Here is a 15,077-nt window from a genome sequence, read left to right as displayed (position 1 = left end):
AGGGTGAGCTGTCTGGGGTGGGGCTGAGAGCTCCCCTGGTGGCAGGGATGAGGGAGAGCTGGTGGGATGACCAACCCAGCTACCACCCAGGCTCAGAATCATGGCTATGAGTTGATCCACCCCAACATCCACCCCTATCTGTTATCTGCTGGAGCACGTGAAGGGGCCAGTCCTGCAGCTCCAAGTCTGCAGGATCTCCATGACACAGGGCAAGAACAGGATATTCAAGAGGGCCCAGCAGAAGCCAAAGGCAAGGACTCATTGCAGTGAACACTTGCAAGTAAAGATGTATGGGCTGAGGGGTACACTGTGTGAATTACTGTGTCACACTGCAGCTTCCATGATGAGGTTTTTTGTTGTTGTTGTTGTTTTTTCTTTTCTTTTAAATTTTATTGTATTTTGTTTTGGGGGGGAAGTTGCAGGGGCAGAGGGTGGAGGCAAAAGGAAAGGGAGATGAATTGGATCTGGATGCATGATGTGACGTCCACATAGAATCAATAAAAAGTTTTTAAAAGAAGATAATAACACAATAAATAAAGAGGGGAGAAGGAAAGGAAGGAAAATAAAATTATAGGCCAATCTTCCTGATATACAAAGATGCAACAATTATCAATAACATACTTGCAAACTGAATTCAACTCACATCAAAATCATCCACCACCACACATCAAATGTGCCTCACTCCAGCATGCACATCTTGCTGGTCTCACAATGAAGCTTTATTCAGCCATTGGGAAGGATAAAATTAACCAGGTTTAGCTGTGAACACCTTTAATCCCAGCACCCAGGAGGAAAAAGCAGGCAGATGTCTGTGAGCTGGAGGCCAGCCTGATCTACAGTCTACATAGGGAGTTCCAGAACATCCCAGGCTACATAGTGAGACCCTGTCTCAAACCCTCCCACCCCCCAAAAAAGAATAAAATATCATTTCATGGAAGAATAGATAAAACTGGAGATCATTGTATTGAGCACAATAAGTTAAACTCAGAAGGACAAACCAAGTGTGTTTTCACGATTTGCAGACCCTAGATTTTCTATAGAGACACGAAAGTTTTTGTGTGTTTCTATGCATGCCCATACCATACACTTGCATCTATGATATGCAAGCTGAGGGGAAACTGGGGGAAAGGAGAAGTCTAGCTGGGGAGATGGCAAGGGAATGGGAAGGGGAAAATTAAGGCAATAAATAAGGGGAAGAAAAGGAAGGAAAATTCAAGAATTGTGCTCGATCACCATTCATGGGATGCCATCTTAGCTACCATAAATGCCATTTAATGATGCTAGTACAGCACCCAGTCCATGTTTAGAAGATCTCCCTGGCAACTAGGCAAAGAGAGGGAGAGGTCCAAGGGAATGAGAGGTCAGTTTGGATGTTGACAAGACCTAGACAAGGTAACTCTGAAAGGAGTGCCGGATAGTGTTGTTGTTGCTGTAATAACACACTGACAGAAGGTTACTGGGAGAGGGAAGGGTGTATTTGCCTGATGAGTTACAGTCCATCATTGAGGAAAGCCAAGGCAGGAACTGAAACAGAGACCAACCATGGAGGAGTGCTGTATGCTGGCCTGCTTTCTCTGGCTTGTGTAGCTTTTTTCTTATATATTCTGAGCCTACCTGCCTAGGTATGGCACCGCCCACAGTGGGCTGAGTCCTCCTCCACCAATTAGCAATTAAGAAAATGCTCCAAAGACAAAAAGATATTTGCTCTGGACAAGTCTTCATGCCAGTTCTTCAGCTGAGGTTCCCTCTTCTCAGATGACTCTAGGTTCATTTCAGATTGATACGCTGAAGCTAACTATGACAGATTGACAGATACTTACAGTGGGGTTATGCCTGACAAACACAGTGTAAGGTGAGAATATCAGGCTGGAGGTGTTTGTTATGCCTGGGGCTCTGGGTTCAAATCCACCCTGTAAACATGATGTTAAATAATATTATAAATCAACAGTGCATTCAAAGTGTCTAACATACAGGCCACCGTAGCTTACTGTACATGTGGTCTCAGGGCTAACTGGGAGCTGGAATCATTGCCAGTAGATAACATTGTACTAGAGGACTGAGCTGCGTATTGCCTACCCAAGAAATATCCAAATTCAAATTTTGTAGTGTAGTTTCTGCTGAGTGTGTATTGCTTTCATATCATTTATAAAGTCAAATATTGTAAGCAGAGGCATTGCAAATCAGGGAAGAGTTGTTAGGCAATACTTGGCAGAGATAGTTAAAGGAAAAATACAAGGCAGGGGTACTTCCATAGTTGTTGGTTCATGGTGAGTGAACTGAGGCACTATGATGTAGAATGAAGAAAACCAAGACAGTTACTGATGGAGAAACTGGGCCCATCCTCCACAGAGCGTACAATGTGAGCCACAGACAAGCTTTGCCATATTAAACAAACATACAGGAGGGCTGGGCTTATTAAGCAGGTTACCTGAAATCTGTGTTTTTAATGAGGCAACCAGCTACTCTGTGCAGCAACTCAACAGCCCCTTTGGGAATGCCCCCCCCCTACCCTGTTTTGCTTAAATGGCTGTTTTAAGAAGACAGGAACATAACTCTTTTTGACAGAATATATAGATATATTCATTATGTTGGGGGAATGTTGTCATGTCATGTTTGCAAAGAACCATGACTTTCTGGTCTTGGGAAAAATTGGTACCTTGCAAAATTTATCACTAATACATCAGGAAAGAGAGTGAAAATATCTCTGTTGACATCTCATTCTGTCAGATTTTAAATGAAATAAATAGTCCAGTTTTTGCTTCTATACTGACATGATTCAGGATCTTGCTTTACATGCATCAAGAAACAAATTGGAGTTGTTTGCAGACTAAAACCCTCGTGAATTTGTGTGGGTGCCCCCCAGCTGCCGTGAGGGACATCATTCAGATGTTGTATTAATTACTTTTCTGTTGCTGTGTTAAGATTCCAGAACCAGGGAGACTTGAAAGCATTCATTTTAGCTTCCATTTCTAGAGGGATAGTTTATCCTGGAGCCAGAGAGACGGTTCAAGGATTAAGAACACTTGCTGTTCTTCCAGAAAATCCAGGTTGGATTCCCAGCTCTTGTGTGGCATCTTACAATTATCTTAACTCCAGTCTGAGTTACAAAGCCAGCTTGGTCTCTAGTTCCAGACTAGCCAGGGATACACAGTGATACCTGTCTCTCCGGTCCCTAACAAGAGAGCAGCCAGTGTCTTAACCACTGAACTATCTCTCCAGCTCAAACATCTTATGCTTTTTAAAGAACTAAAAGCCGCCATGATGCTGCTTCCAGGAGCCTCTGAAACCACAGCTACAATTGTGCCAAATGCCAGCAGGCTAAGCCCTTTCTGTTTGGCTTTGAGAGATTAAGCCTCTTCGGGTATGGGAATACATGGGGAGGGGGGGTCTCTGGAGATTTGTTTATTTTGTTTGTGGTATGGGAGGATTGAATTTGGACCTCACATAAGCTAAGTGCATACTCTAGTGCTGAGCTAGATTTCTATCCCTGGAGAACTCTTGTTCAGAATGTAGAACCTTTCATGCCCCTCTCCCCTTGGCCACTGTTGGAACACTTTCTCTTCCCTGGGTAAATTTCACTGCCATTGTTCCTCCATCCAGAGTTCAGCTCCAGCTTCAAAGGTCCCCAAAGGAGAAGCTGTATCCTCCTCACCAGAACCCATGTGCCCCATCCTCCTCCCCACCCCCTCACCCCCACCCTACCCTACTCCACCCCACCCCTCACTCCTATCCCATCTACTCCACTCAACCCCCTCACCCCCACCCCACCCAGTCCACCCCCTAACCCTCACCCCCCACTCCCCTCCACCCTCACCCCACCACATCTGGAGTTTTTTTTTTTTTTTTTTTTTTTTTTCCTTCTTTGCTCATGGATTCCATCAAGTTTAAGTCTCCAGTCCCCTCTGGACAGCCATCCTCACTCTTCCTCTCTCCCTCAAGTCACTGGCTTGTTCAGATCTTCGAGCTGCTCCATTGCATGCCTCACCAAATGCCCACAGGCCAGAGCTGCCTCTTGCCTTCTCTTATCTTCTCTAACCCCCGTCCCCCACTCCTTCCACCCCTTACCCCTGCCACATCCAGATTTCTTCCTCAAAGGATATCTTTCAGCGGGAAGGATCACTTCCTGTAAAGGGCACCTCCTTCCACCCAGTGGTCCTCGGGTGATGATGAAGGCACTCAGGCAGGTGGAATCTAATTGCCATCTCCACCCAGAAGGAAGTCTTGCTCCTATCTAGCACAGTGGAATGAATTCAAGTCTGTGGCAGGGAACATACCCGAATGCTGCTGTCTTCAGCCAGATAGCAAGCAAGAAAGACAGATGAGCTGTGTCAGAGGATGGAGGGGCCACCGAAAGATTGCCCCATAGGTGAAGCTTCAGTATGCTAAGTATCTGCAAAGGCTAAATGGAACTAACCAGAACACTTGTGCATGTTAAGACAAACACAAGTTCATAATTATAATAATAAAGTGTGGAAAGAAATCTGAGAAAGCAAACATCGACATCTGCAGCCGCATCCCTGGCTTTTACTGCAGTACCATGATTTTATTCAAAAGCAGCACTCCAAAGCAAAGGAATCAGCCTCCAGGTTGTCTTTCCTGGGCAAAGTCAATTGCAGGGAATTGAAATAATGAACAAGTTAATATTGTCTAGCTGAGGATCAAACCCAGGCTTTCAGGCATGCTGGGCAAGTGCACTACTGTACTGAATGTCCAACTGGGCAAATAATTTATATACAGAACCCAGCTAATAACTGTAGAAGGAGTACCCAGCCATCGTTTGCAAGCCTACGCCCTTCATAGTTGAGATTGTTAACCCCAGAACTGAGAACAAACAAATCAAGTTTAGAGAGAAAGCAAGAGTCAGGCCCACCTGTGGGGCATTCAATTCAGTGAGGCAGCTCTAAAGGTCTGAACAAGTCGGTGGGTGACTTGAGGGAGAGAGGAAGAGTGGGGATTGCTATCAGAGGGGACAGGAGACTTGATGTTGATGGAACCCATGAGTAAAGAAGGAAAAAATGGAGGTCAGCAAAGTTTTGTCAGGAGTTGGGTATTAGAGGCAAAAGATACAGTGTCCATTTTATTAAATGTTTGGTAGCATTGTAATTAGGTAAGAAAGCATCCATAATTTTTATCAATATATGATGAAGGAAGCAAGTCGTCACTGTAGAACACTTATGGAAAGGATAAAAAGAAAGTTTTAAAGAGAGAAGGAAAATAAGTTGACATTTTAGTTTCTGAAAATGGAAGCAGAGCTGCCCCTACCTACCCTTACCCTACCTCTGCCCCTATCTCTACTCCTAACCCTACTCCTAACCCTAGCCCAGGAGCCTTTTTCACTCTTCATTCTAAAAAGGGTTCTTATTGAATCCGCCAGGCTGTACTTCAGTCTGCTCTATTAGCCAGGCCACATGGAGCTTGTACTCCTCCTACCTCAGCCTCCCATGCACCTGCTGTCACAGTCCCTTGCTACCAAGCCCAGCCAAAGTTCTGATGAATACAAAATCTGAATGAAGCCATGCAGTTGTGGAGGCAGAGGCAGGAGGATCTCTGTGAGTTCCAGGCCAGCCTGCCCTAGTTTAGTTTCAGGACAGCCTGGGCTACACGAGAAACCATGTGTCAAAAACCAAAAAAAAAAAAAAAAAAAAAAAAAAAAGAAAAGGAAGAAAGAAAGAAAGAAAGGGATGGATGGATGGATGGATGGATGGATGGATGGGTGGATGGATGAAACAAATGTGCCAAAGTTTTGTAAACCGTTGAGACCGGAAGTGAGTCTCTGATGGCTGTTTTTATGGCTATTTTTGAGTGTGTTTCTAATTTTGACTGATGAGAAGGAAGCTATTCTAGAGCAGTACATTTCTGGAGACTGAGCAGTTTATGCTGGACTCATATCACAGGTGAGATTTCAGAATGGGGTGTGGAAGAACCTAAGCCCTTTCCCCTTCCTTATGCAGATTCTCCGTCTGCACTTCCCGGACGGATGGACGGGGCATCCCTGAGGGCTGTGCCCTGTGCAGTGTCTTCTTGGAGCAGGTAGCACCTGGCTCAGAAAGAAGCCATTTCCTTCAGGATGGGGCATATTGGCCCTTGGAGCCTCCTGTGACCCTTCAGCCCCCTCAAGCTTGAGTGCATCCAAGTTTGTGGCGCAGGGACTATTGCCGCCGAGAGAATACAAGCTGACATTTTTATTGTACTTTTAAAAAATATATATTTTACTATCGTTAACTATTTTGGGGAGGAAAGTGCTGGTTCTTTTGAGACAGTCTCACAATGTAGCCCAGGTTGACCTAAAACTCACTGTGTAGCTTGAATTAGCAGGAAACTCGTGGCAATCCTCCTGCCTCATCTTTCTGAGAGCTAGGGTTACAGGTGTGTGCCACCATTCTTGGCTTTAAGTGCATTAACTATTTTTAAATACATAGTTCAGTATTGTCAAGTACATGTATCTCTCTCTCTCTCTCTCTCTCTCTCTCTCTCTCTGTGTGTGTGTGTGTGTGTGTGTGTGTGTGTGTGTGTGTGTGCACTTACGCCTGAAGAGGCCTGAGTTCATTCATTCTCCACCTTCTTTTTTGAGATAGGGTCTGTCTCTGAACCTGGTGTGTCGAAGCCTCAGGGATCCTCCTGCTTGGCCCCTCCTGCTTTTCTTTCTCTCTGCCTCCCTTCTCCCTCACCCCTCGCTCCCTCCCCTCTCTTTTCTTTTTTTTTTTTTTTTTCTATTTTTCTTTTTTTTTCTTTTTCTTTTCTTTTTTCTTTTTTTAATGTAGGCACTGAAGATCCCAACTCATGCTTTCACAGCAAGCATTTTAGGCAGCTGTCTGTCCAGCGTCTGCAGTGTCTTGTGATCTTGTGAAACATTGAAGCCCTATGCCTGCTGAACAGACCTTCCCCTTCCCCTCCCTCTCCCAGACCATTCTGTCTCTGAATTTGCTAGCTCAGGGTACTTCCAACAGCTCAAACAATCCCTCTCACAGACCTGGGGATGGTTCTGTTACTCTCTGAGCCTTTGGGGACTTATTTGCATGGTGTGGGCTTTCTTTGCTCATGCTCTTACATGTAGTTCTCCATATATGTAGTTCTTCATACAACTCCATGTCCCATTAATGTCTTAAATCTTTACCCCAGGGTGTGGGCTTTAGTTTTGTAATAGCCGTGAACACACCAGTGCCTTCTGCTGTGCACGTGTCTCAGCCTTGAGGGGACATTTCCAGCCTTCCTCTAGGTCAGCTTGTTTCTTCCATATGCTAATTATGGGTTCTCCTGGGCCTCACTCTCCACCATGTCCCCCTGCTTCTCCCCAGCCCGCGAACACAGATTTAGCTTGCCCCAAATAATTTGTTCTGATATGGAAATGGTTCCAAGAAAGTCTTAAGTGTTACAGAACAAAAGAAAGCCATAATTCAAGGTGCTTTTCAAATTGGAAGCATCAAGAGTTCATAGCTAAGTAGGGAGATCCCTGCTCTAGGTCTCAGATGTGACCTGGTGACATCCTTAACTTTTGTGTTGGTTAGCACTTTCCAGAAAGTTCCACATGACAGTCAAAAGGTTGTGAGGTCGGCCACAGAGATTGACAGTGGATGGCTAAAAATAGCTCAACAATTTGACTTTGGATATACAACATTCTGATTCAACATACTCACGATGCTTTAATCAGCCAATTAACATTAGATAATCTCTCACTTGGTTATGGCTTCTTTTAAAGTATGTTTTATTCATGGTACACTGTACTCAAAGTTCAGCCATAATGTAGTAGTGTGTGTTCAGTCTCCCTTCTGATGTTGGCAGTGTGTGATCCAGTGGTCAAATGGCAACAGCAGTGGGTTTGTCAACAATTTTTTCCTTCTTTTTATTAAGCTGAGTAATATTCCGTTGCACATATATTCTATATTTTCTTTTAACCTTTGTCCACCCGTGGACACTCAGGCTGGTTTGCCTTTTGACTACTGTTCATGCTGCTCTGAATATAGTTGTAAAACCACCGTTTTGTACACAATGACTTTTCTCCTGTGGTTTCAAAGTTCCAGAAGTGTCAGCCCAGGTTTGAGGTCCAGGTGCATGAGCATCCTTCCCTCTGAGGGGCTGGTCTGAGTGAGCATCCTTCCCTCTGAGAGGCTGGTCTGAATGAGCATTCTTCCCTCTGAGGGACTGGTCTGAGTGAGCATTCTTTCCTCTGAGGGGCTGGTCTGAGTGAGCATTCTTCCTTCTGAGGGGCTGGTCTGATCTTACCTTCACAGTTTTCTATTGCTATGAAGAATCACCAATACCAAGGCAACTTATAAAAGAAAGCATTTAATTGAGTGTTTGCTCACAGTTTCAGGGGATGAGTCCAGGACTGTCATGGTGCTGGAGCAGTAGCTGAGAGCTCCCATCTGATCCACAAGCAGGAGACAGAAAGAGCATGATACTAGGCCTGGTGTAGGCTTTTGAAACCACAAAGCCCACTCCTGATGACACACCTTTTCCAACAGGGCCATGCCTGTTAATCCTTCCCAAAAAGCTCCACCACCTGGAGAGCAAGCATTCAAATATATAAGGCCATGGGGGCCATTCTTGTTGAAACCACCACACCTAGCTCCCCACTCCACAGAGCCTTAATGGTAGATGTTCCCTGCTTTCCCCCAATGCATTTCATTTGAAAGCAAACCAAAACATGTTCCTAATAATAAAGCATAGAGGAAGAGACTTAAGCATGGAAATTACCTCATCCTCCTGCCTCCCACTCCATGGGGGCTGTTTGCTGAGACAGATTGTATCTCTAAAGCATGGTTCCAAAACTATCCAAGTATGTGCGCATGTGTGGCATTTGTGTGAGAGATTGTGTGTTGGGGGGGGGAGGGGTTGGAGTTTTGCTTTTGAGAAAGAGTCTTACTGTGTAACCCAGGCTAGCAATCCCTCTGTCTCCACCTCTAGAATGCTGAGTTTATATGTGTATGCCTCCATATCCTGTAAACATTTGCTTTGTGTTTGGGGTAAATGTTTACTTGCTCATTCAACAGCATATCCCCTTTCTGTGTAGTAGGATGCCTTGGAAATAAGGAGCAGGAGTGCTATTTCCATGCTTGCAAATGATGCTGAATTTAATACCCCATGCACATATGTGTCCTTGCTTGTTGGTTTGAGCCCTGTGGGATAGAAGAGGAAGTGTCAGCCCAAGGAGCATAGATATTTAATAATTTGCTATCCTAACAGTCTCCTGATTTATCTGTCAAGAAATGCTTGTGTTTATTATTTCACCGTTGAGGTAAACATTCCAATTTGTTCTTTTGATCACTAAATAGTCCTCTCTAAACTACATCCACATGGCTTCTACTACTTAATTAAAATCAGTGGGAAAATCTGTTAGGTTAATGAGTTTATTTGACTTCAGCATGCATTGTCTGCTTATAGCCTTAGGTAAATTTCTTTAAAAAGTGGTTGTGTATCCTTTTAGATTTATTTTAGTGTGTGAGCCTGTGAGTGTGTTTGTGAGCATGTGTGTGTTTGTGAGCATGTGTGTGTTTGTGTGTGAGCATGTGTGTGAGTGTGTGTGTGTGTGTGTGTGTGTGTGCGTGAGAGAGAGAGAGAGAGAGAGAGAGAGAGAGAGAGAGAGAGAGAGAGAGAGACCAGGCCCGGTACAGTCTTGTCCAGACAGTTATAAAGCTTGAAGCAGTGGTGGCCCATCCCAGCAGGCTGGCTCCACAGCACCTGCATTCAGTGTGTTATTGGTGTCCCTAAACCGAGGTGCCCACTCCCAAGGGGACACCCCTGGGAGCTGTCAAAGCTTCTGTGTGGTCTCCTGATTTCTCCTGATAACTTCAGCAGTTTCAGAGAGGAAGACCCAGGAGGAGAATGTTTATGTCAAATGTCGGAAGAGGACATGTGACCCCTTGGACCTGGAGTTACAGGTGGTTGTGAGCTGACCCATGAGGGTGCTGGGAACAGAACCCAGGTCCTCTGGAAGACCTTCAAGTGCTCTTATGACTGAGCCATCTCTCCAAATCTGTAATCTTACATTTTTGTTGATAAGTTTTAGGAGTTTTCTACTAAAAAATTAATTTTGTAAATATTTGCGTATTTTTACTTCCAGGGTTGCATAAATACATTTTAAAACACAAGGCCTCTTCTTTTGTTTTTCCTTTAAAGAAAACTTGGCTCTTGCCCCTTCTCTTCTTCATTTTGAGAAATTACAAGCTGACTAGAAAGTTCAGATCCCGCAGAAGACTTCTAGGCCATTTGCTTTGGGGGAAATAGCTGCCTCCCATCCCAATTTTATCTTCAGTACTTTGGGTTCTTAAATGGTTTGCGTAGGGCAGCGATCTTACAGTTCTAGCGATTATATTTTACGTGTAAAGATGTCATCAAATGAGGCCAAGCAATTGTTCGGGGCATAAAGATGTACCCACGAGCCCTCCTGTTGGCAGTGGAGTCCTGGGCCGAGAGACCTTGTCATGGGTTGTGTTTATAAATATGTTTACTCCTTAGCCAGACAGGCATCCAGGGCTGGATCAGAAGCCAGCATGCCTCCCCTCGGTCCACACCCACCCCCCACCCTGGGTCCCCGCGGGTCTCCTTTTGTGTGTGCCCTGCGTTCTCTCTAGGCGTGTCTGCGCGGTACAGAGACGGTGCCGCACCCAGAACAGCCGGGCTGTCTACTCAGGGAGATGCCTCTGTCAAAGGCTGCGTTGTCAGGCGACACAGTTCATCCGCCCAGCTCTGAGGATTCCCAGAGAGGAGGTGGCCCTCGCTGCTGCTGCTGGGGCTGCTACTACTGCTGCCGCTGAGCTGCTGAGCTGCCAGCGCCAGCGCGGCTCTCGCCCCTCCCTCGCAGGAGGATTTGCCAGCCGCCCCGCCCTCTCCTCCCAGATCCTCCTCTCCGCAATTGCTGAAGTTATTGGGAGAAATAAGGTAGCCGGGGGCCCACATGGAAGTTGTGACAGCTCCACGGAGCGTCCCTTTGGGGGCCAGCACCTCGGTTTAGGGAACGCCGCTGACACGTTGAATGCAGGTGCTGCGGAGCCAGCCCGCCGGGATGGGCCACAACTGCTGCAAGCTTTATAACTGCCTTCAGTGCCTGGACAAGACGGTACCTGGCCTTCCCTGTCCTCTCTTCCCCTCCTCCTTGGTCTGGGCAGAGAAGGTGCAAGCATCCACCTCTGGCCTCCCCCGCCTCCCTCGCATGTCTGTGTGCTTTGTTGGTGAGCAGGAAGCTCCGGCTTCTCCTTCCAGGGTGCTGGATCGTGAGTGGTGCTCATAGAAAAGCATTTGCTCTCCCGGGCTCTGCAGGGCCTTACATAATGTTGTGTTCCTTCAGGCTCAGATAAAACTGTTGCGTTTTGAAGACATAGTGGGAAGGTTTTGAAATCCAAACTGCCAGGGGAATCCTGGGAAGGTTCCTAGTGCATTTTAGGTACCTGGGAAACCTAAGATGCTCTAGTGCGGGAGGGATGTGGGTCAGCTAGGCACAATGTTTTCACTAAGCCAGACTGGAACTTTGGAAGTTTATCACTCAGAATTTAAAGAGTATCTCCTCTTGGGATTCATTGTCCCTGTCAGAGAGGAAGGTACAAGGATCTCCTGTCACAAAGTGGTAGCATGGGAGTGGGAGCCAACCCTTGGTGAGTCAGGGAGTCTGGGGGGGTTCTTCAGAAAGAAAACCCACAGCCAGAGAACCGAAATCAAATCAGAGCAAACACTGTCCGGCAATTCAGCACAAAGCCAGGCTTTGCTTTGGATGCTTGTCTGGACTGGGTGCTTACAGAGGGGTGTGGGTGATTTTAATTCCATCTTGAGATAACTACTAACTCTTCTTGGGCAATATATTTCATCCAAGATGCATGAAATGGAATCTCATGGGGGACAAGGCACCTGAAATTGCCTCTTTTCTACCCACGTGGCATCAAGCAGTAGATATCTTGGGGTATAGTATGTGGCCAGGAGATGGGAAATGTATGGCTTAATTTAAAACTCATTACAGTGCCGTCACTGGGGATCATCTTCTGTCATTTCTCATGAACCCTGACCTGCCGCTCACACACCATCTCAGAACACTAAACTGTCCCCTAAAACTCACCCAGGACTTCTGTTTGGGTACAGACATTCCAGTGAATTTGGCTTCTGTCTGCCAGAGTCAGAACTTAAGCTGTGTATGTGTATGTGTATGTGTATGTGTATGTGTATGTGTATGTGTATGTGTATGTGTTAAGAAACAGATACACAGGCAGGGTCTGTAAAAGCCACCACTGTAGCAACTTGTTCAAGAGGTGTAGCTGCAGAAAGGGGTGCTTTATAACATGAGTTTGCTGAAGGGAAAGATAAGCCACATGCCCAGCAATAGCATCAAGTTTGTACTCCTGAACTCAGGCCAAAAAGTTCCAGAAATAAAGGCAGACACAGAGATTCAGTCTGTCATCTCAGCTCCTGGGCTGAGAAGTCTGAGCTGCTAAGGGCAGCATAATAAGACTCCATATCCAAAAACAACAACAACAACAACAAATTTTTTTTCTTATCTCTTAGAATAGATTGTCCAGGGGTGGTGCACACCTTTAATCCCAGCACTTGAGAGGCAGAGGCAGGAGGATCTCTGGTTTTGAGGTCATCCTGGTCTACAGAACCAGCTCCAGGTCAGCCTGGACTACACAGTGAGACTCTTGGTTTAATGTTTATGTATTCATCTCTTTCTCTCTGTGTGATTGGGGGGGGTCAGCTTTTCTGTTTGAGAAAATATATGCTAAAGTGAGCTTGCACCACTGTTTTCTCTTAAATCAAATTGCTAAAAATAATCTTCCTTATATCATTCTTGCATTTAAGGATTTTGGAAAGTAATTCAATGATGAGCATCATCTCTTGAGAAGTTTGCCGTTTAAGTAGCTGTCATTTGTTTTAGCTTTGAAACCCCAAATTTAGTACTTAAATTCTCTGCATTAAAAACATATAACATTGAATTGCATTAATAAACATTTTCAATATGCTCACACTCATTTTTTTTTCTTTGCCCTGCTTCAGAATAGTATTCCTGCACCAGGCTTAATGGAAAAATATTTGCAGGTGCTCTTTGAAGGAGTCGGGGACTTCCTCTTTTAAAATAAAAACAGGCATTTTGTTATTGCTTGCTTTTCAGGATAACTTTACAGGAAGTATGCCTGAATCCTTCCTTTGCTCCATAGCTACCTGTTGCCCAGGTACTATGATAGGATTTCCTCTGCCTTTGGGCCTATTAGGCTGTAGATCCCGGTAAGCCCTACTCTCTGTTAGCCCTCACAGCTGAGCATCAACACAGTTAGAAAAACGTTAATGTGTAGTAAAGATCATCAGAAAGTTTTCCTGATTGCTGTAGCCCAGCTTATCATCCCTCCAAAAATAAACCTTTCTGGGGCTGAAGAGATAGCTCAGAGGTTAAGAACACTGGCTGCACATCCAGAGGTCCTGAATTCAGTTCCTAACACCCTCATGGTGACTCACAACCATCTGTAATGAGATCTGGTGCCCTCGTCTGACCTGCAGTAATATATGCAGGAGGAACAATGTATACACAATAAAGAAATAAATCTTTAAAAATAAATAAACTTTTCCTACTACATCACATAACTATGAGAGAGGATATTTGATCTTAAACAATAACATTTTTTTTGAAGTTTGATTACACTGTTTATAAAAACAGTGAGCTGTGAAAGTAATGTTTTAAGTCATTTCAGAAATGAGACTGAGAAAGCAGTGCCTGGGAATGGTTCTCTCCTGTGATGCACCAGGAGAAACTGTACAGTCTTTCTTAAAAAAAAAAAAAAAAAAAAAAAAAAAAAAAAACATAATGAAAACAAACCTGCTAAGCGAGAAAGTGGTTTTTTAAAACCTATCTGTGCAGAGGCTAGGAAAGGTGGTTCTGAGGTTCAGTGCACTGGCTGCTCTTGCAGAAGACTTGGATTCAATTCCTAGCACCCATGTGGTGACTCCCAACCATCTGTAACTCCAGTTCCAAGGGATACAGTGCCCTCTTCTGGCCAGCTTGGGTACTGAGTTCAGGTGCTGCACATACATACCTGCAGACAAACTACCTATACACATAAGATAAAAATAAATAAGTCTTTAAAAGCTGCCCATGCCTGGTATCTTCTGGCTTACCCAAAGCTATCCAACTTACCATATTTATCACTGCTTTCCTCCAAGCCTCATTGCTGCAGAATATCAAAGAGCTATTTATAGACATGGGCAGCCTTTTATCAGTTACTAATTCCCTTGTGCTTTCACATTTTCCAGGGAAATTGCAGATTGTACACATACAGAGCAATTAAACACTAGTTACAGACTAGAGGATAATTAAATGAAGGTTCTGGCCACTCCCCAACTCCAACACAAGTTGGTTGGAGAATCATAGACAAGGTTCTTGAAGATGGGGTGGAATTTTTGAATTACACTTGTAGGAATGGGGTGGAGTTTTATTAAACTGACAAGGAATGAGGGTGTAACTACAAGCAACGAGTGCTTTTGCTCAATGTGATGAAACACAAGAGGATGGTTCTCACAATAAACTCAGCAGAAAATACAATGCATAGGGAATGCAGAGTAGAATTTCCCAGCCTGGAAGCCAGACTTGCATTTCCGAACTTGTAGTAATGAAAAAGTGCAGCTCTGCCTGGGGGTTTTGTTTCGTTGTTTTTTCTTTTAGCAGAGATGCAGTCTGGCTGTGGGGGTGCTTGATGGTCATGGTTTTGGGAAGGTGACTAAAGGAAGGGAGAACCCACAAAAAGCCAAGAAGTTAAAACTCTCCATGCTGGCTCATTCCCTTTTCTCCTGCTTTCACTCTAGAAAGTTCCTACCTTGCATGTTTAGTGTTCCATCTCCTTGGCCCCGTTGGTCTCTGTCCTTTCCAATTGCTCGTTAGCCATCCAGATGTGGATACCCTCGTTATCTCCCTGCCAGGATGATGCTTCCTCATTAGCCACTGTCCCCAGGGTAAACAGGATGTTTTCTTTTAACTAGTGATTCTCCCAGCATACACAGGGGCAAAGACTGAAGGAACCTTTTAAGTTCAGTCACTCTGGTTCCTTTTACTACATGGTTTGAGTATACTGTTCACACAATTAGACATTGAAATATATGGAAGAATATTA

At 44.8% G+C, this 15,077-nt stretch overlaps 1 protein-coding gene across 3 annotated transcripts in view; it reads left to right on the top strand.

Annotated features, from left to right (window-relative positions):
• The window catches only part of Mtus2 (microtubule associated scaffold protein 2), a 104,220-nt gene that overhangs the window by 47,493 nt on the left and 41,650 nt on the right, over positions 1-15,077 (top strand). The window contains exon 1 of one of the 3 annotated variants that reach the window (XM_051205170.1): positions 10,787-11,110. The exons of 1 other annotated variant lie outside the window; for it this stretch is intronic. In XM_051205170.1, coding sequence (XP_051061127.1) covers positions 10,973-11,110 — 138 coding nt within the window. In that variant the 5' untranslated portion in view covers positions 10,787-10,972. Of the gene's footprint in view, positions 1-10,786; positions 11,111-15,077 lie in introns of those variants that run through there. One more of the 3 variants, XM_051205171.1, reaches the window with a different exon arrangement.

This window comes from Phodopus roborovskii, unplaced genomic scaffold (assembly GCF_943737965.1).
Source record: "Phodopus roborovskii unplaced genomic scaffold, PHOROB, whole genome shotgun sequence".
Classification (NCBI taxonomy): Eukaryota; Metazoa; Chordata; class Mammalia; order Rodentia; family Cricetidae; genus Phodopus; species Phodopus roborovskii.
Note: the sequence above shows the minus strand (reverse complement) of the source record. Positions and strands in the feature narration are given on the sequence as shown.